The sequence below is a fragment of the Amphimedon queenslandica genome, unplaced genomic scaffold, assembly GCF_000090795.2.
Source record: "Amphimedon queenslandica unplaced genomic scaffold, v1.1 AMPQUscaffold_13111, whole genome shotgun sequence".
Lineage (NCBI taxonomy): Eukaryota > Metazoa > Porifera > Demospongiae > Haplosclerida > Niphatidae > Amphimedon > Amphimedon queenslandica.
This window is the reverse complement of record NW_003546653.1, coordinates 35,757-56,214: the sequence shown is the minus strand read 5'-3', so window position 1 is coordinate 56,214 and position 20,458 is coordinate 35,757. Positions and strand designations below refer to the sequence as shown.

The following is a 20,458-nucleotide window of genomic DNA, read 5'->3' as shown; positions in this document are numbered from 1 at the left end:
GAGGGAGGGAGAGAGATAGGGAGAGAAGGAGGGAGAAGGAGAGAGGGAGGGAGAGAGATAGGGAGGGAAAAAAAGGGAGGGAGAGAGATAGGGAGGGAGAGAGAGGGAGGGAGAGAGAGAGAGAGGGAGGGAGAGAGATAGGGAGAGAGGGAGGGAGAAGGAGAGAGGGAGGGAGAGAGAGAGGGAGGGAGGGAGAAGGAGAGAGGGAGGACTTATAAATGACTCTAGGGCTAATTTGCTAGTACTATAATAGTAATAATATGTACATACACACACACACACACAGAGTATTCATGTACATATAATCATCATCATCATCATCATGTAGTGATTAACAAGTATCAATTAATTGAACACATAGTGGATCATTACAACATCCCATATATCATGATTATGTACACACATCCCTAGGCTCTGCTCTCCCTCACTTCTCACAATTAATGCATGGCCTTTGATGTGTGGTCACAATGACCACCAGGCATCAACAGGTACATTAGGATGTAATTAATCAGATGGACCAGTAGGAGGAACCGGAATACCTCAGATATCTTATACAACCACAAAAAACCGATGCATTACTGTAGTTCTGCATGATGTCAGTGATGCGTGCATGTCAAAAGAGTATTGTTTAAAATAATAATTATGCCGGAGGGAGAGGAAAAGGGGGAAAGTACATAGATACAAAGAGCTGAAACTACAAAGGAAAGGTATTGTGTGTAATGGTATGATTACAATAGAGCTCAGGATTAGTTATTAATTGTTAATAAATATTCTTTGCATTCCAGCAGCTGCTCTTGGCAGCATTAATGCAATGACTAATTGGCTCCATTAGGGAGGTGCCCATACTTTGCTGTAATCACAATTAAAATGCATAACTACTTCTAAACATCAAACAGGAGTAGTAAGGCGTATTACTTTTACAATGATAATAAATGATTGAAGTATCATTGACATTGCATAAGATGACATGATCATTGTATGACATTGAAGCAAGCATTATGGAGAGAGAGAGAGAAAAAGAGAGAGAGAGAAAAAGAGAGAGAGAGGGAGGTAGGGAGGGAGGGAGGGAGGGAGGGAGGGAGGGAGGGAGAGAGAGAGAGAGAGAGAGAGAGAGAGAGAGAGAGAGAGAGAGAGAGAGAGAGAGAGAGAGAGAGAGAGAGAGAGAGAGAGAGAGAGAGAGAGAGAGTAGAGCAAAGAGAGTGAGGGAAGGAGAGATAGACCACAGATAAACGTTGCCAAACCAACAGTTTCCAACCACATCACCACTTGCAATTAATAATAACGACCATTCTATCCACCACAAACACACTTATCCCACATCAAGTCTTTTTTTTCTCCAACTTTCTCCACAAAATATATTCCCTTCTCTCTCTCCCCCCATCTCTCTCTCTCTCTCTGCCCCAACCGTTCCTCTCAACCAGGTGCTATATGCTCTCACATCGATTCATAATCGTAACATTATCTTTTAATTGCGATTCCTTGGTGCCACACACTATAGCAGCTGGGGATTAAAACGCTAACTACACAAGTATCGAATGTTCTCTAGCATCCCATGTACCGTAAATGTATGTAACATGCATACATAGACGCGTATATTACATGTATTATCGATATTTAATTATGTACAGCATATAAGCCAGTAATGGAAAGTGAGTGAGTGTCTCTGTAATTCAATCCAGTATCAAGTTGTATAGGACATGCCAGTCTCTTTAAACACTCTCTTGAGGTTATCTGACAATTAATAATATCAATTAGTCTTAATTAGGCTCTCCTTTGATGGGGAAGTATGGCGCCCTACCTCGCAATACGGGTTAGCAAAACAAGTACGATTGTGTACGTGTGTGTGTGTGTGTGTGTGTGTGTAGTGGTAGGGGGTTGGATTAGCTAATGTGAGATTAAATGAATATTAAGGAATGCATGACCGTGTGTGTGTTTAGATCACAATGCATGACTCACTCTCTCTGTATTGGCTAAGTGTCTGTGACATAACAAGGTTTGATATTAAATTAAATATTAAGTTTGTGAGGTGTACACATAAAGCCTTAGTACCTACATATACATGTACATGTACGTGTGTATGTGCATTTGTACATGGCATCTTGAAGGCTTGATATTAAATTTAGTACATTGAATAGCTGTGAATGTGAATGTGTACTGTAGAGTACCTTTGGTCCATAAAATGCTCCATCTCCAGGATTAAGCTTCCAAGGGACATTAAAAGAATTTAAAGATTCTTCTAGTTGCTGTGAAAGAAACAAGAAAAGAGAGAGAGAGAGAGAGAAAGGATAGAAGTGAGAGTCTGAGAGATTATAGGATATGTAGGCTGTAGGCAATGACACAAGTAGCAAAGGAGATATGAAGCAAGTGCTAAACCACTTTAAAAAAAGCTTTCAAGTCACCGTGAACACTTCAATGAGGTAACACCTGGAGCAAAGGTGAGCCTTCCAACCACATTACACATAAGCAGAACGTGCAACAAAGAAATGATGCACTTTATTACATTTGAACTTAAAAGTTTTATATACTAGAGTGTGATGAATAAAGTGATATGATGGAGAGATATTTTGGTAAAAAGATCAAAATTTTTTATTCTTGCTAGCACTTTCAAAAACTAAAAATGGCCTCTGAAATCACTTCCTTATGCTGTTTAGAAAGTTTGAGCTGGTTTCGACAAATATTTTTCGAGTTTTGAGCATTTTTTTAAATCAGCCAATTTTCAAATAATATCCAAGGCTATATCCCATGGTTTTTTCCAAAAAATGGCTAAAAAATCACCCCAAATTTTTATTACATTTTCTGATACATATTGATGCCCTTATGCTGTGTAGAAAGTTTGAGGTGATTCCGACTAAAAGTTTTTGAGTTATGGCCATTTTTAAAAATTGGCAAATTTCTGAAAAATACCCTGTACTATAGCCCATGCTTTTTTCTGAAAAATGGCTAAAAAATCATCCCCAATTTTTATTACATTTTCTGATACATATTGATGCCCTTATGCTGTGTAGAAAGTTTGAGCTGATTCTGACAAATATTTTTTGAGTTATGAGCATTTTTAAAACTATGAACTACACAGTACTAACCTTTTCAGCTTTGTCCCACAGTGCTGGCTCTCCCATAAAGTCCTTTGGTCTTGTGGAGAGGAAAAGGTTGTACGTGAAACCGAAAATACCATAAACGCTTTTAAGAAAATCAAGACAGCCATTTATCTCTGATGATATCTGTTAAAGAAAGAAGTAGGTCAAAATGGAACGAAATAAAAAAAAATGGACAATAAATTAAAAAATAAATTATCAAGTACTTGTTCAAAGGTGCAGAAGATATGTGCATCGTCTTGTTGGAACCTTCGCACACGAGTGAGCCCTGAGAGAGCACCAGTGAGCTCGTTCCGATGAAGAACGCCAAAATCGGCAAACCTCAGGGGGAGTTCTCTCCAGGACCGTTGGCGATGGCTGAACATCAAACTGAGGGGAGACAAAATTCAAGTAAGAATACCGTATAGCCACAAAGTTTTGAGGCAATAAACTCTCACTAATCAGGCCACAAGTCTTTTTTCGCGAATTATCTTTCGTGGTTCTTATTTTAAAGTACACATGTTTATAGGGCAATACGGATAATTTTACTGAATTAACTTTCGCGGATACGGAAAATCTGCAAAAACAGCGAAAATTATACCCTATAATTAAGCAGCCACACGGTAAACTTTAAATATAATTTAATAATAAATACCAGTGTCCTGGGCAGTTCATTGGTTTCAATGCGAATCGTTCTTTTTCAATATCAAACTGGAACATGTTCTCCTAACGGAAATAATTTAAGTTTACTATTATTATCATTATTATTATTACTACTATTATATAATTATCACTATCATTATTATTATTATTATTATTATTATTATTATTATTATTATTATTATTATTATTATTATTATTTAACATACAGCATAATGCTGCCAGTGTCCAGAAGTGACCCATAGCTTGCTGTTGTATATATTAGGAGACATGACCTCTTGAAATCCTCTCTTTCTGTACTCCGACTTGATAAATTCAATGAGTGTATTATAGATATGGGCTCCTCTGGGCAAGAAAAAGCAACTGCCAGGACTTAGCTCATGAAAGAAAAACAGCTCTTTATCCTGAAACAAAGAGAGAAAAAAGGATAAATAAAACTTTCAGATTTTGCATTTTTGCCCACTAAAATAGAAACGGGAAATATGAATATAATCTGTTTAAATTACTCGTCCAATTTTTCTGTGATCTCTTTTTGCAGCTTCCTCCTGCAGTGTCTTCCACTCTTTCAACTGAGAGAAAAATTTAAGAAATAGAGTAAGAAGAAATTAAACGTAGAGTAAAAAATAGAGAAATAAAATAAAGTAACAAAGAGAAAGCACAGAGAAAAATATTTAAAAAATAGAGTAAATATTTCTTTAAATCTCTCAAAAATATTTACCTGCTTGCTATCGGGAAACGATATCCCATAAATCCTTTGGAGACCCTCGGCATCAGCTCTACCCTCCCAATAAGTGGAGGAGTTCTAAGGTCACATGAGACTCACGTTAGGGTCACGTGATCATACCTTAGTAATGAGAGAGGCTTTGATCTTTCCGGTGTGACGGACATGAGGACCACGACAGAGATCAATGAGAGTGCCACACCTATACACGGTTGTGGTGGGCGTGGTCACCTTTTCATTCAAAATACGGAGCTTGAACTTGTTATACTGAAAGAAAGAGAAGGGACAATGCATATGTACACTTGACTGGACTTTAGCATGTATGTTCTTCTACTTGGTTAATGCAAGTTTTCAAAGTTACAAATTAATGAGATATTTTCAAATGCCATGCATGTACATGCAAATTGTAACAGGCATAGTTCGATGTGGTTTACCTTGAACATTTCCAAAAGATCTTCCTTCTTCATTTCTAGTCTTTCGAAAGGTTGCTTCTCCTTTGTCACCTTTTTCATTAGTGTATCCAACTTCTCAAAATCATAAGGAGAAACCTGCCTAAAAGAAAGAAAAGAAAATATTACATAAATTGCAAGATAACTTCTGGAATCAAAAACACGATTTAACTGCTATTATAATACTATTACATCTCACAAGAAATTTGTAAAAATTGATCATATCCTTAAATCTCAAATCAGAGGATTATAATGTACACATATGTACATGTGTATATGTACTGTAGTTTGTTACTAGTACCTTCCTTCCATGAACATGTCGTAATAGAATCCGCTCTCAATTGGAGGGCCATAACAAAGACAACCACCATAGTGTCTCTCCATTGCTTCTCCTAGTATGTGAGCAGTTGAATGCCAAAACACAGTCTGAGCTACATGTATTAGTGAAAGATGGGGAGGGAGGGAGGGGGAGAAAAAGATTCAAATAGCTTCTGCATTATCTCTCTCTCTCTCCTTTTCTTCTATTCACGTCTTACCCTTTTTTCCTCTCTCTCTCTGTCTCTCCTTTTTTCTTACCCTCTGGGTCCTCAAATTTCAATAATTCCAAAGTGCAGTCTTCCTCAAGCGGACGCTCCAGGTCGAAAACAGACCCATTAACCTAGAGGGTATCATCAAGAGAAAACTACTACCTATGACCTTCTCTGCAACTTGCCTTAGAAATGACAGCATTATCAGCTAGTCCTTTGCTAATTTGAGACGCTATGTCGTAAGGTGTTGTACGCCATGACAGACCCTCCATTACTTTCCCATCAGGTAGCGTCACCTTGATAGGGCGTGGCTCTTTAGCTACACGAAAAATTACGAGTTGATCATAACAAATTTTGATGATTGCATATTTTTTTTAAATTTCAAATAGACGAGGCAAAAGAATAATAATCAATTATTTTGTTATTAATTTGTTAAAATGGGCGTAACCCATACCTTCAATTTCTGCAAGGTACTCGGCTTTCAAACGATCAAAAATTGCATTACGAGACGCAATATAATCTGGAGGAGGATCGAGCTAATAAAAATAATAATTTTAATAGTAATATTTATAAAGGGCCTCACTTCCAAAGGATAGCTTTTGGCGGCCATTTCCGACTCTGCAGAGATTATTCTACTACAATACTTCCTTAAAAAACCAGTGGAGAGCTTGCCAATGAAGGATAACATGCACTATAAATACGAACAAAAGATGTTATTATTTTACATCAGGGTTCCATTTCACACATGGGCGAACAATGTAATTTTTGTTTAATTAGAAAAGTAATATTATAAACCACGCCTATAAATATCATTCGCTTAATTGGAAAAGTAATGTTAGATTTTTATCCCCTCCCATTCACACTCAGCACAAAAATGGCCGCCGTTCCTGTATTCTCTGGCGTTCCTTCTCGAGCAGCTAGCGGAGGAGGGGGCGCGCTAGACGACTCAAGACTACAAGAAGAGATCAAGCTCTATGACAATGCCCGCCAGAGAGAAGACTACGATAACAGAGCCAACGTTTTCTCCCTAATAAAGACAATAGAGGCACTGGAAAAAGCCTACATAAAAGATGCAGTGACATCAGAACAGTACACCACCTCGTGTAACATACTCCTGGATCAATACAAAGCCGCTTTTAAGCTAATAAAACCTTCGTTTGCTTCCGTTGAGACGTTTTCTCAGCGATACATGCTCCATTGTCCAGCAGCAATGGAGAGAATCAAAGAGGGTCATCCAATCACCGTCAGAGACAATAAGGGAAACATGAGCAAGGCAATAGCAGAGATAGTCTCCCTCTTTATCACCATCATGGATAGACTGAGGCTAGAGATACGGGCCATGGACGAGCTTCATCCTGACGTCAAGGATCTTTTTGAGACCATGTCACGCATGGCGTCCCTTCCCGCTTCTTTTGAGGGACGGACAAAAGTCCGAAAGTGGCTTGACGAGATGGCTAATATGCAGGCAAGTGATGAGTTGTCCGAAGATCAAGCTAGACAGATGTTGTTTGATTTTGAGAGTGCTTATAACGACTTTAATCGATTTCTCTCCCAGTCTTGATGTTATGTCTATTATTATACTGCACTGCGTTTCATCATGCCTTCTGCCTCGGAGTTAATAAATGTACTTGTTGTGTTTCTCTAATATTTTAATAGTGGTTTGTGTTAGCTAGTACATTTTAATTAATATTTATGATAACTAGACACATTAATGTAGAATTTCGATGCTAGCTGGTCATGTAGCTGATGTAAACAGTGCTATTAAAAGTTGCAGTTGCTGAGTTACTGTTGCCATGATACAGTTGCCTTTAAAAATAGTTACTGTTCAATTAATTTCATGAATACTCTTAATTACCGGTAATTAATTTAATTGTTGATGAATCATTAAAATTTAATTAAATCTTTTGATTTAAAATTACTTTAAATTTTTTCCAAAAAATTTCCCAGGAAAATTTAATATTTTTCTGGGAAATAATCAATTTAAATTTTTCCCGGGAAATTTGCTGAGAAACTTTATTTTCCCAGAAAAATTCCATGAAAACTTTAGTTTTTCTGAGGAATAATTAAAAATTTTCCCAGGTAATTTACCGTTAATATAGTTGCTTAGCTACTGTTGGCAGGTTGCAGTGGTTCCCACCAAAATATTTGTCTTTAATAAAAAACTAGTGGCTATTACAAAATTATTTTATAAACGTCTAGTGTCTACATCCATCTTTATAGTGTCCTTAGCAGAAACTGCCACTTTTTTCTCATCAGATCTTCCTTTGCTCCACTCTACAGTCGACGCCGTTAGTAAAGTATCAATAACTCCCAACAAACCAACAGCTTCCCTTTGAAACCTCAATTCACGACACAGAACCTGCTTAAGATAATCAAATTGAATTCGAAGCTCCTTTGATTCCGATAGCTCATGACCATAAGCATCTATAGAATGTAACTAAAGCACATGAATGGTTTAAACCATGCTCTCACCTATCACAATGTCACACACATCAGCTAGGAATGAGGTATAGCCAAAGGTTAATAAATTTCTATAAAGTGACTCATTAAGCAATGATATTACTGAAATTCTTGTACTTTCTTAGGAAAATGATTAAAGGGATAATCTCTGGAGGAGACCTATAAGCTATTGCTGCATGAAGCCTGTCCATTCTAGCCAATTCTTGGAGCACACTGTAGACCTTTGATGCCTTACCATTACGCTTTTTGACCTCCTATAATGAAAAGAGAGAGAGAGAAAAAAAGAATAGTAATAATAATGTGTTCAATAATACTCTTACCATTTCCAAAACAGCATCAAGGGCTTGTTTAAAGTTGAACGATTTCAAACAGAGTTCGTATTTATCGTATTTAGGTTTGTGATGGAGACTAACAACATGATCATCATCGTGTGGCTTCAGGTCATAACCTCTCATAAAATATCTAATAATTGAAAAATTCGTAAAAAATCCAAACTTGATCGGAAACAGCTCAAACTTTACATACAACATAAAAATATGTATATGCATCAGGAAAAATTATAAAAATGGAAAATTCTCTCCTAGTCATTTTTGGCAAAATTTGGCCAAAGTCCCTGTACTATAGTACAGGGACTTCAGCCTGATTTTTGAGCAACTTAAAAAATTAGTAAAAAATCTAGTTTTGAGTGAAACCAAGTCAAATTTTCTACGCAACATAAGTACATGTATATCTATCAGAAAAATTATAAAAAATAGAGAATTTTCTCCTTTTCAATTTTGGCAAAAGTCCCTGTACTGTATATAGTACAGAGACTTTGGCCAAGTTTTTGAGTAGCTTTAAAATTCATAAAAAAATCAATTTTTTTTGGAAATTGTGCACAAACTTTCTACACAACATAAAACATGCATAAAATAGATACAGGATCATTGATTTAATTTTGCTATTTTCATTCTTTCTCATCTTACCTCTGAGTGCCTGGGCGAGAACCCCTAGCTCTACGAGGAGGAGCAAATAACGAAGCATGACTGTCTGTTGGCAAAGAAGATTCGATTTTATGGTGAGGACGATGACGAATAGACAGGAGACGGGTCGTCATGCCAACAGTCACATGACTATCAGAAGGCTGTGATGATAATGAGTAGAAATTATGTGTGATCTATAACTTACAGACATTGCCATAGAGAGTATAGGAGCAGGGTAAGTAATATTGTGAACAACATGATAATCCTCAACACTGTATACTTTAAGATGACTGAGAGAGAGAGAGAGAGAGAAAGACAAAAGAAGAAGGAAAAAAGAAATAAATGCATTGAAAAACTCACTTAATACATTAAAAAACTCACCGATCAAGACCACCTGATAGTATCCTTTGATGAGATCCATCAAATACTAAACTAGTGATGGTTTTCTGATGATTAGAAAAACCGCAAAACGGCTTCCCACCACGAAGCAGGTCCCAGACTTTAACAAAGTTACCACCAGCTGTCACACAGGTACCGCCTGACGGGAAAACTAGTACGGCTTCTACGGGCGCTCCGTGATTTAATTTAAAGGCGGAGTCACCAGAACGTAGGTCCCACCCACGGACTGTGTGATCATAGGATCCTGTCAATACCATATAAGGAGAAGAAGGGACGAGAGAGAGTGACCGAATGTAATCCTATGAAATAAATAAAATTATTAAATGAAAGGTCTAAATAAAATACTTCGTGTCCGTGTAGGTCTGATATGCTGGTTTCTGTGGCAATGTCCCAATACCTAAGTACAGTGTCGTCTGATCCAGACACAATGTGGAGTCCATCTACTGAGAACTGGGCTGACTTTACTGGCCTAGAATAGAGAAAAAAAAACTAATAGATACAACTCAAATTTTTGACAATTTTAAGACAGTCAAAACTCACAAATTAACGAAATTATCAATCTACATACGTGTAAATGTATGTTCTAATTAGGCTACATAAAACTCACTTTGAATGACCTTTCAATTGCCTCAGGACAAATCTACTGTTCATGTCAAAAATCTACAATAAAAGAGAGCCCACTAATTAGACTACTAGTAAGAGGGGCTTACCCTTATCACCCCTTCATCGCCTCCAGCTACTAGCAACTGACCATCGTGACGAAACCGAGCAGAGGAGGCAGTCTCCTTGAATCGTGTTATTGTCTTCTTAATCGTATTATTACTAGAACTATATATCTGGACCTGAGAAAAACAGAGAAAAGGTACAGGAGATAGAGGAGTAAAATAAAGAACTATAATAAAATGAATAATTGTTTAAGAGAAATTTTTGTTTTAACTTTTAATCATTATTTGCATGCTTCAATGACATGAGACAGATTCACCAAATTAAAACCAACTAATCACTAAAATTCCTCTTCCAAAATTAGCAGCTATATGGTATTGGCCTTACTCTAGATCCCGTAGTGACAGCATAGTCGTGGGGAGGTACAGGAGAGAAATCAATACAAGTCACTGCAGCAAATTCTTTGACAATAATTGGAGACTAAAATATTACAATAGAAGTTGAGATCTAAGAATGAGACCTAAGGTACTTGGTATTTATCCCAGAAGGAGTTTTCTTTGTAATTTATGGGAACCAGTCTAGCTTTCTTTTTCACTTCGAGTCTTTTGAAGTCTGCCATGTTTCCACGTGGTTAATTTAATATTCATTGAAATGAATTAATGACCCATGCTTTTTAAGGGTGGGGCTGGTGTCATGGCTTCTGCAGCAACATTTACAATGGGAGAAAACAACGAGTTTACAGTTACTCCTGCTGTTATAGAGGCCTTCAATGAGTATGGATACATCATTGTTAGGTACAGGATTGGTTTATTTGTAGCTTGAAGCGTCTAATAGATGCTTGTTTCACAAACCAGGTCTCTTTTGAACCGCCCTGAAGTTGTAAAGCTTCAGGCTAGTCTTGAGAGTGATAGTGAGCTCCTTAAACACTCATACGGCCGGGATGATGGTAACGGTAGGATCAGTCGTATGGCATTGTGGAATCATCCTGGCAAAGACATCAGTGGAATGATAGCACGATCAGATAAAGTGGCTGGAACAATGGAAAAAGTAAAAAAAGTTTTAATGACATGTTTATAAGCTTGTACCCAGTAATGCTAATGTTAATGTCTTCATTATTAGTTGCTAGGTGGTGAAGTTTACCACTATCATACTAAGCTAATGATGAAAGAAGCACGTACTGGTGGACAATTTGTATGGCATCAAGACTATGGGTCAGTAATTAATTCTATACTCCTCTCTTATTTCTGTCCTCTTTGCTTGCTATAGCTACTGGTATAACAATGGCTGCCTTTTTCCTGACATGGGAACAGTTTTCATTGCCATTGATAAGACTGATGTTGCAAATGGCTGCCTCAAGGTATGACAAAGCATTTGTATCATTGACTATATGCATTTTTTAGATACTTGAGCGCTCACATAAAGCTGGTCGCATAGCCCATATACCAGTTGCAGGACAAGTAGGAGCTGATCTTGAGAGAGTGGGCATGATTCAAAAGGTACTATAAATGACACAGACGCTTTGGTATTATGTATAAATATTATACTCTTCCCTGCAATTAACTATAATTATTATGGTAGATATTGCCACTGGTTGATGTTGAGCTAGAGGCTGGAGATGCTCTTTTCTTTCACTGCAACTTATTGCACAAATCCGAGCAGAACAACAGTGACAGGAGGAGATGGGCATTCCTTATTGCTTACAACAGGGCATCCAATGACCCAGTCATTCCTCACCATCATCCGCAGTACACTCCTCTTGCTAGAGTACCCAACTCTGAGATACTCAATTGTCAAACAGATGATGTGAGTGGGAAGGACTTCATGGATCCTGCTACTGAGCATCGTATGAAATAACAGGGAAAATGTTGAACATGCTGCCGTGCTATATATTATAATGTGCTTCTAAAATTACCTTTTTTACAAAATAACAATTAAAATTAAGGCTACTGTATTAAAAATCATTAAAAACACTTTAGGGTCAATTTTACTTGACTGTCTCAATTACATAGTCTTTTAAAAAATAGTCATGCAGGCTACTGACTTCTTCTCCATTTTCATCTATAACAATCTCACTCTCTTCTTCACTTCTCTCCAATCTCTGGCTATATTTCTCTTCAATGATTGTACGGTCACTTGCTTCATTTCTGATTCGATTTTGATACCACTTAGCTGCTTTTACGTAAATAAAAAATCCCACGATGAGGATAACGATTTGAGTTAAAATGTTCCAGAAGTTACACGAGAGGTCTCCAGGGCCATGGGTAATCAAAGAAAAAGAAAGTTGGATTAATCGACCAACCTCTGTATATATACCACGTACAAACCAGAATACCCCTGTCAGCATACCACTCATGTAAGTGGGAGATTGACTCCCAATAAACTCAAGACCACTGATTATACTAATCATGTCAATCAGTCCATATAATAAAAAAGGAACTGTGAAATACAGAAATGAAACTTGGAATTTTTTGGTCTCTGTGGTACAGTTGACTTCATATGGTGTCAATACTTCCCCAGCAACACTTATAGCAAATGTAATTAAGAGAGTAATAAGGAGGAGTATGTAAGAGATTCCCAGCCAGCGTAAAGGGTTGAGGAAAAAATATTCCAGCTTTGGAAAAAGGGGGATCAATACTAGCTCATATAGGGCGACGAGGATTATGACAATTTTATCGCAAATGTTCCACATGATGTAGGACCCATAGCCACCCAGACTCTCAGTACTGCCTTCAAATTGATCAACGACAATCCTTCCATACATTACAAAAAAGGGAATGTAAAAACCAAACAAGGCAAAGCAGATGAGAATTATTCTTAAAAATGTTTTGACATTTTCAACTGACTGATCTGGAAATGGACCTCCGTATTTCTGCTTTGCTAGGCTGATGCGATTTGGTGTTTCAGCCTCCCAGAATGTGAATGCACTCCTTTGTGAAAGCATGTGCTTGTGTCTGCTTGCATACCATAGCACTTTCAACACTAGCCTGTATGGATTTTCTGCCAATTCCCCAGTCTCCATGTAATAATGGTTAAGAAGACTGTCCGTGCAGACTGCAAGTGAGGACGCAATAAAGACTCCCAAACCGAGGCAGAGTTGAAGATTTGAGTTGTAAACATTGTCCCTCCCAATGTATCCTGCTGTAAAACCAATAAATAAACCCCATACAAGCCAATGGATGAATGCCCTGATACGAGAGTTTGAATAATCTGCTAGCTGATCTAGTCCATACGCTACAACGTTGACAAAGAACATTGCAGACCCAAGCAGCATCAGTAGCAATGCTATCATCGAAACTCCATACTTTGCAGTATTAATTGCCGGATAGCTTCCAGATCCAAATTGTATACACATGCTACACATTTCTAGCAAGACTCCAAACCAATTTATCCAGAGGCTCAATCTCACTGCTCCCTTTCTTCCTATTTTGATGTCAGAGAACCATCCAACAAACAGATAGAGAAAAACATGAAGGATTGAGCGTCCAAAGGATGCCACATAATACAGTTTGGTAGAGTCTTCTGTATTCATGACAGGAGAGGTTGCAGGTGGTGTTGCTAATCTTACTGTGATAGTGTGACTCAATTGAATGGTGGAAGCAACTGCAATAGCATACAACACTAGCAGCCATCCTGAAAACTTAAAGGTACGACTTTTTAGCTCCTTAAGGTACCTTTGAGGAAGTGAGAGCCTCTCTTTGGCTTGATTGAAGATAAAACTGCCTTTTCTATCTGCTGACATTTCTCTGCTGATTAAAGCTGTCAAAAAAGGTGTGGCATGTTGCAGCTTTGCAAAGCGGGGCTCATTATCAAATCTATGTCTGCATTTAAACATATTTTTTTCAAAAATAGATCAGATTAATACAAAAAACATAATAATTCAAATTATTGCCATTACACTAATAATTGCAGCAATTAAAATTTAATGCACACAAAAATAGGTAAAAAAAAATCTAAAAATGTTTACTTATAAAATAATTACTCAATTGTAGTAGCATGTAGCTACAATCCTATAGAGTACTTCTTGACATTGTCAATAGTTTCCTTTGGGATGTCCCCATTCATCACTTCTTCACAGACCTCTTTCATGATCCTTATTATCTCAAAGACTTCAAGATCTCCTATAACTAATGGCGGCTCGATTCTAATTACTTGATGCTTTGTTCCAAAGTATCCAACGTAAATTCCCTTTTCCGCACATCTCGTTGCAAAAACGACAGCATTACTTTCTTTTGAGATTAGCTCAAATAATTCTCTGCTCGTATCTATTTCGACTCCAATCATAAGGCCCATCCCTCTCACTGCAATGATTATATCAGGATAACAAGACTGAAGCTCTTTCAGCTTTCTCTTTAAAAGTGTACCAACTCTTAATGCTCCTTTGATTAGATTTCTTTCCTCGATAGCATCAATGACTAAGCATGCAGCAAGCGAAGCAGTTGGGTGTCCTGCAAAAGTAAACAACTGTTGGCCTGGGTCCAATGAGTCGAGTACTTCTTTCCTTCCAACAGCAGCAGATATGGGTACAAATCCTCCTCCCAAGCCTTTACCCATCACTATTATATCAGGAGCAATATCCTCATGCTCACAAGCCCACCACTTCCCAGTACGACCCATTCCACTTTGTATTTCATCCACAATCAAAAGTGCTTGGTATTTCTCTAGGAGTGCTTTTAAATTACAAAAGAAGCCAGGAGGTGGAAGAATGACACCTGCATCACCTTGAAAGACCTCTGCTATAAACCCACCATAAATACCAGAATAGAGGAGTTTTTCAATTTTTTTAAGTGTAGCCTCTCCCTCTTCAGCTGTGGTTGGGAAGCTAACAGATGCAAAGAAAGGTGTTTTCAGATAAATACCTTTGTTAAGCAAACCGAAATCACTCGCCTGTTGTGATAACCCTGTTGACCCGTGATAAGCATTTTTAAAATGTATTACACCTTTCCTGGTTGTAAAGCGACGCATAGCTTCAATAGCTCCACCATTTGAATCAGAGCCACTCAGACCAAGTATGACTTTCTTCGGCCAATCCCCAGGGGTTATGCTAATCAACTTCTCAGCCAACTCTACTGCATGGGTATTAGGCGAATAAATGAATCCAGTGTTTTGCATGGAGCTTGTCACTGTGTAGAGTCTTTTGGCTATATTTTCCTGACCATACCCAAGGACGTTGACGGAGGCTGCAGCAAGACAGTCCAGATAAGCATTTCCATCTACATCTTTCATGTAAGGCCCTGAGCCTGATTCTAACGCAATACCATACAGCCCCACGTAATTGGTCTTGCCAATTGAGTCATCCAATCGCTTCAAGAGAGCCTGAGATTTTTGTCCTGGAGGTATCCCAGAGACAGAAATGGAAGTAGCTCTTTCCTCTGCCTCTGCAGCTTCTTGGCTAGAATCCATGGCGGTTTTAGGGCGTGGTTTAATTATTTAAACCGCGCCCGCCTTAATTTTTAACTCCCTTCAAGTTTCAAGTCCAAGAAGATGCCAAAGACTAAGCACCATCATCATAGACACCGCTCTCCATCTACCTCTCCCTCCCGCTCTCCCTCTCCTTTACATAAAAGAAAGCACAGAAAGAAGGAACAGGCCGAAAAAGAAAGAGCAGAAAAGAAGTATGATGATAATCATCATTAATTAATAATGATAATTATTATACATATTAATTTATTTATTATGATGATGGATCACAGGAAGCAAAAGGAATTAATGAAGGCCTTGGAGACTCCAGAGGAAAAGAGACTTCGCCGTATTAAGAAGAAAGAAGAAAAGGATAAACGGAAGCGAGCGGAAATGGGCTGGGACCAAGAAATGATGGTAATTAATAATGAAAATGCTTTTGTGGGAGTGAGGATAATTGTTTTTTATATGGTTTACCTAGTAAAATTATGTATAGAAATTTATCCTTTTTTTTTTCAATTTTTGTCCATCACATTTATAGGGGTACACTAATGCCGACAATCCTTTTGGTGACCAACACTTGCTGGATACATTTGTTTGGCACAAGGTACATTATCATTCACAGCTTAGGGGTATTTTTTTAGTGATGAAAATTTATAGAATAAAGTGTTTTTAATTGAGAATTTAACGGAAAGTTGCATGTACACGCAAATGCAAAATAAAGAACATATTTTTATACAAAACTTACATGCATAGTAAATAAGTTTTATTGGTGATGATTTTTTCGGTAGAAAAGGGAGAAAGAGGCTGAGGAGACTAAAGTTTCAGCTGAGGAGCTAGAGAGACGAGAGAAGAGGAGGCAGGTTGAGATGAAGACAGAATTGGAGAAAGTGAAAAAGAGGCGAATAGTAAGAGAGAAAACATTTCCTGCTAAAAGCAACTGGAATATCATAACATTATCTACTAGCCTTTTGTATTTGTGAAACCATGCAACAGTTATATTTGAAATGTTAAAGTTATTCTCTTATTTATCTTTAGGAAAGAGAAAAGGAGAGAGAAGCAAGGGAAGAAGAAATGGTTAGGCCCTACTATTATCCATGTACTGTACTGTATTGCTGCAGCTGACAGATATATTGTGTTTATAAATGCAATTATTTTCTTACTTGTGATAGGCTCTTTTACAAAGAATGAAAGAGGCAGACATGTTCAAGGAATGGGAGAACCAAGAAGATGACGTAAATACAGTCACAAATATCACCACTTTATCTCTCCTCCTCCCTCCCTCCCTCCCTCTCTCTCTCTCTCTCTCTCTCTCTCTCTCTCCCCCTCTCTCTTTTTTAGTTTCATTTGGAACAAGCCAAGTTGAGGTCTAAGGTCAGAATTGAAGGAGGAAGAGGTATGTTGTATAGCAACTGTTTTAATGGTGAGATACCTCTAATTCACCCCCTAACTCTTACAGCTAAACCCATTGATTTATTGGCTAAGTACATCAACACAACTGACGATGACATGGACATTGAAATGCAAGAGCCATATCACTTACTGAGGGTTAGTAGTGCCATTGTGTGGGCGTATCTGACCACACCCATTCCAGGGTCTTAATATAGTTGATCTTGAGGATTTACTTGAAGACATGAAGGTGTACATAGAATTGGAAGGGGATGTACATACTGACTACTGGAAGGTACATAGAAGAAATGTATAAGCATGCAGATATGAGCATTTTAAGAAACTAGCCAATTTTTAAAAAATTCCCTGTACTATAGCCCATGTTTTTTTCAAAAAATGGCTCCGAAATCACCCCCCCTCCCCCAATTTTTATTACATTTTCTGATACATATTGATGTACTTATGCTGTGTAGAAAGTTTGAGCTGATTCCGATAAATTTTTTTGAGTTATGAGCATTTTGAAAAATGAACCAATTTTTGAAAAATGCCCAAGGCTATAGCCCATGGTTTTTCCAAAAAATGGCTCCGAAATTACCTCCAATTTTTATTACATTTTCTGATGCATATTGATGTGCTTATGCTGTGTAGAAAGTTTGAGCTGATTCCGACAAATATTTTTCGAGTTATGAGCATTTAAAAAATGAGCCAGTTTTCGAAAAATGCCCAAGGCTATAGCCCATGGTTTTTTCTAAAAAATGGCTCCGAAATCACCCCCAATTTTTATTACATTTTCTGATACATATTGATGTACTTATGCTGTGTAGAAAGTTTGAGCTGATTCCGACAAGTATTTTTCGAGTTATGAGCATTTAAAAAAACGAGCCAATTTTTGAAAAATGCCCAAGGCTATAGCCCATGGTTTTTTCCAAAAAATGGCTCCGAAGTTACCCCCAATTTTTATTACATTTTCTGATGCATATTGATGTGCTTATGCTGTGTAGAAAGTTTGAGCTGATTCCGACAAATATTTTTCGAGCTATGAGCATTTTTAATAGCAAAAGTATCATATATTGCCCTCTCATCCTGTCCTTCCCTCTTCTATGTCTCAGGATATGTTGATCATATGTGAAGACGAAATAGCAAAATTGAAGAAGTTGGAACTTTTAAGCATCGGTTTGTTTATCTGATTGTGACCCTCCCACTCATTATTTTAATTAGGTTCTAAGAGTATAGAGCATCGGGAAGGAATGCACTCTTCAGTATCAACTGATGTTGCTAAAATATTTAAAGGAAAAACTGTAAGCGTATGTTACATGTACATGTACATGTACATGTATATATACATGTAGATTTAATTTTCATTAATTTTACAATTAATTTGGGAAATTTTAACACTCAAAAGCACCAGTTCTATAACCCATCTTTCTTTTAATATTTCTTCTGATTCTCTCCCCTCCTCCAGTACGGTGAACTGATAGCCCTGGAAACGCAAATAAGTGCAAAGATTAACAGTCGTAATCCTGGTGACGTCACGTGGTGGGAGACAGCACTCCAGCAGCTCAAAGCACACATAGCCAGAGTAAGAAGACTTCACATGATTTATGATTATTACCGTATCATTATTATTATCGTTATTATTATTATTATTATTATTATTATCATTATTATTATTATTATTTATTATTACAGACACGTCTCAGAGATAAGCATCAAGCTGCCTTGAGAAAGAAGCTATTTCAACTAAAACAAGAAGTAAATAATGGTGGATGAGAGAGAGGGGGAGGGAAAGAGATAAAGCTAATTTTGCAAAGTAGCCCTGTTTGTATGTAGATGTGTAAAGGTGTGGCGAAGGATAAAAAAACCTCAATTTTCTAGTGTTATTAATTTTATTCCACATCTTATAGCAAGCAGAGCAATTTGGTATCACTGATACTCCATTATTCCCGTCCGCTGGGCCAGTCAAAGTTGAAACTGAGCAAGAGGAAGGAGAGAAAGCAATGGAGGGAGGAGGAGGAGGAGAGAATGAAGAAGAAACAGACTCAAAACAACTCATTCCTGTTGAGTTGGGAGAGCCAGAACCTTCTTCACAAGAGGCTGAGAAAGAAGAGTAAGAGATCGCGTTTCTATTTTTTTTATTAATTTTTTTCTTTAGGTCTGATACTCTTATAGCAGAGGAGGACTTGTTACAGCTCGGTAAGTCACACCTGTCACGTGATTATAGCCACTCCCACTCTAGCATACGATGAATACGAGTCATCGAAATACAGTCCTAAACTTCTAAAGGCAGCGGACATTAAGGATGAGGTGAAATGGTAAAAAATTTTTAAGTTTTAATTTTTTTTCAGGTTGAACTCATTGATTACGAAGTTGATGTGTCTATAAGGGAAAGCGAGAGAAGGAGGATCTTATCGGGTGATAAGGTACAGCTTCTGTTAATGCATTGTTAACACTGATTTGATGTACTTATCAATGCACATTTGATGCATTGATCACATTATATCAACGCTAAACTCACAACAATGAAAACTTTTAAAGTACACGTAGCATTACAATTTATTGTTTTAGAGTGTGACAGAGTATGGTAAGATAAACATGTCACGGACTGTCTCTGATGATGGATCAACCAATGAAGAATATGATTTTAATTCTGAAATAACTTTAGATCCTCAGGTAAGCTTTTATCTCCCTCCCCCTCTCTCTTCCATTTCTCTCCCTCTCTATTGTGTTTTCTTTCTCTATACAGCAATATGTGTGGCAAGGTAAATATCGTCCTAGAAAGCCAAGGTTTTTCAACAGGGTCCACACTGTAAGATATGCAGTAGTACTTTCTTTGCATTATTATCATCATTTTGTTAGGGTTTTGAATGGAATAAGTACAACCAGACTCATTATGATGTTGACAATCCTCCACCTAAGATAGTGCAAGGATACAAATTCAATGTAATAACATTTACTATATTAATTATATAGTGTAGTGTAGTGTAGGTTGGAAGTTTATAGTGTAATGCAATACTCCACAGCAACATACATGTACATGTACATGTAGTTTATTTTTAACAACCTGGGGGCTACGCCCCCAGGTCATTCCTATAATTGATTTCACTGTCGCGCTATCATCTATCTATATATATTTATTTATTTGTATGTCCACACCATAGATATACAAAAATATACAATTTTTTAAATTTTTATATTTTTTATTTATTTTTAATTATATTTTAATAAATTAATTGTTTTTATTTTAATTTTTCATTTTTTATTTTTATTTTTTAATTTTTATATTTCTATTATTTTAAGTTTTTTAAAATTTTTATTTTTTTTAATTTTTCATTTTTTTATTTTTAACTAATTATCTTTGAACTGGTTAAGAACTAAGCCCTCATTTGCTCTCATTCGATCAAGTAACTTATGTATAAGGGGGACGAGAGCAAAATGGAGGGGTTTGAGTTTCGAAGACGGCCTTGGTCTGAATGACTATCTTCTAAATTAATTGTATCTAACTTAACTTTATTTTATTCTATTTTCACAACTTAAGATTATTCTGCTCTTAATATTATTATTGTTTTTCTGTGTGTCTATTAATGGTACAAATAAATAATTAAAAATTTTTTATTTTCACACCTTTTTTAACACCTTTTTTTACACTTTGAGGTGTTAAAAAGAGCAAAAAATATAAAATTAGTTAATATATTTTTTAAAATTTTAATAAAATTAATTAAAATGGTACAAATAAATAGTTAAAAATTATTAATTTTCACAT

At 36.9% G+C, this 20,458-nt stretch overlaps 6 protein-coding genes across 6 annotated transcripts in view; 3 read left to right on the top strand and 3 right to left on the bottom strand.

Moving 5' to 3' along the window:
- Positions 1-2,032: 2,032 nt before the first annotated feature.
- Positions 2,033-6,199, bottom strand: LOC100641520 (threonine--tRNA ligase, cytoplasmic-like). The gene is made up of 14 exons (XM_020001103.1): positions 6,012-6,199; positions 5,883-5,964; positions 5,614-5,747; positions 5,478-5,559; positions 5,203-5,332; positions 4,887-5,004; positions 4,576-4,719; positions 4,450-4,533; positions 4,238-4,300; positions 3,941-4,135; positions 3,727-3,797; positions 3,299-3,461; positions 3,081-3,218; positions 2,033-2,243 (listed from the first exon to the last, which is right to left on the bottom strand). Exons 1-14 carry the CDS (start codon positions 6,114-6,116, stop codon positions 2,043-2,045), a joined length of 1,710 nt encoding a protein of 569 aa, XP_019856662.1. The 5' UTR covers positions 6,117-6,199; the 3' UTR covers positions 2,033-2,042.
- A 62-nt stretch (positions 6,200-6,261) lies between these two features.
- On the top strand, positions 6,262-7,289 carry LOC100640256 (vacuolar protein sorting-associated protein 28 homolog). Its single transcript, XM_003389220.3, has one exon. The coding sequence runs from the start codon at positions 6,303-6,305 to the stop codon at positions 6,987-6,989; it is 687 nt and encodes a 228-aa protein (XP_003389268.1). The 5' UTR covers positions 6,262-6,302; the 3' UTR covers positions 6,990-7,289.
- A 245-nt stretch (positions 7,290-7,534) lies between these two features.
- Positions 7,535-10,558, bottom strand: LOC100641393 (U3 small nucleolar RNA-associated protein 15 homolog). Its single transcript, XM_003389229.2, has 12 exons — positions 10,442-10,558; positions 10,300-10,392; positions 9,960-10,091; positions 9,857-9,909; positions 9,595-9,718; positions 9,232-9,548; positions 9,056-9,140; positions 8,854-9,011; positions 8,209-8,350; positions 8,006-8,142; positions 7,901-7,959; positions 7,535-7,852 (listed from the first exon to the last, which is right to left on the bottom strand). Exons 1-12 carry the CDS (start codon positions 10,529-10,531, stop codon positions 7,614-7,616), a joined length of 1,629 nt encoding a protein of 542 aa, XP_003389277.1. The 5' UTR covers positions 10,532-10,558; the 3' UTR covers positions 7,535-7,613.
- A 26-nt stretch (positions 10,559-10,584) lies between these two features.
- On the top strand, positions 10,585-11,899 carry LOC100641267 (ectoine dioxygenase-like). The gene is made up of 6 exons (XM_011408007.2): positions 10,585-10,706; positions 10,767-10,959; positions 11,032-11,123; positions 11,179-11,269; positions 11,313-11,408; positions 11,491-11,899. The coding sequence occupies exons 1-6, from the start codon at positions 10,606-10,608 to the stop codon at positions 11,764-11,766; spliced, it is 849 nt and encodes a 282-aa protein (XP_011406309.2). The 5' UTR covers positions 10,585-10,605; the 3' UTR covers positions 11,767-11,899.
- Positions 11,900-13,731: 1,832 nt separating this feature from the next.
- Positions 13,732-15,339, bottom strand: LOC105314079 (ornithine aminotransferase 1-like). Its single transcript, XM_011408006.2, has one exon. The coding sequence runs from the start codon at positions 15,310-15,312 to the stop codon at positions 13,912-13,914; it is 1,401 nt and encodes a 466-aa protein (XP_011406308.1). The 5' UTR covers positions 15,313-15,339; the 3' UTR covers positions 13,732-13,911.
- Positions 15,340-15,375: 36 nt separating this feature from the next.
- The window catches only part of LOC100641140 (cactin-like), a 6,702-nt gene continuing 1,619 nt past the window's right edge, over positions 15,376-20,458 (top strand). Inside the window, exons 1-20 of the mRNA XM_020001106.1 lie at positions 15,376-15,524; positions 15,603-15,726; positions 15,851-15,916; positions 16,101-16,217; positions 16,348-16,386; positions 16,482-16,544; positions 16,651-16,705; positions 16,769-16,857; positions 16,904-16,993; positions 17,808-17,871; positions 17,917-17,996; positions 18,161-18,277; positions 18,388-18,450; positions 18,603-18,805; positions 18,851-18,891; positions 18,935-19,002; positions 19,044-19,118; positions 19,264-19,368; positions 19,442-19,504; positions 19,555-19,638. Coding sequence (XP_019856665.1) covers positions 15,394-15,524; positions 15,603-15,726; positions 15,851-15,916; positions 16,101-16,217; positions 16,348-16,386; positions 16,482-16,544; positions 16,651-16,705; positions 16,769-16,857; positions 16,904-16,993; positions 17,808-17,871; positions 17,917-17,996; positions 18,161-18,277; positions 18,388-18,450; positions 18,603-18,805; positions 18,851-18,891; positions 18,935-19,002; positions 19,044-19,118; positions 19,264-19,368; positions 19,442-19,504; positions 19,555-19,638 — 1,737 coding nt within the window. The 5' untranslated portion in view covers positions 15,376-15,393. The remainder of the gene's footprint in view (positions 15,525-15,602; positions 15,727-15,850; positions 15,917-16,100; positions 16,218-16,347; positions 16,387-16,481; positions 16,545-16,650; positions 16,706-16,768; positions 16,858-16,903; positions 16,994-17,807; positions 17,872-17,916; positions 17,997-18,160; positions 18,278-18,387; positions 18,451-18,602; positions 18,806-18,850; positions 18,892-18,934; positions 19,003-19,043; positions 19,119-19,263; positions 19,369-19,441; positions 19,505-19,554; positions 19,639-20,458) is intronic.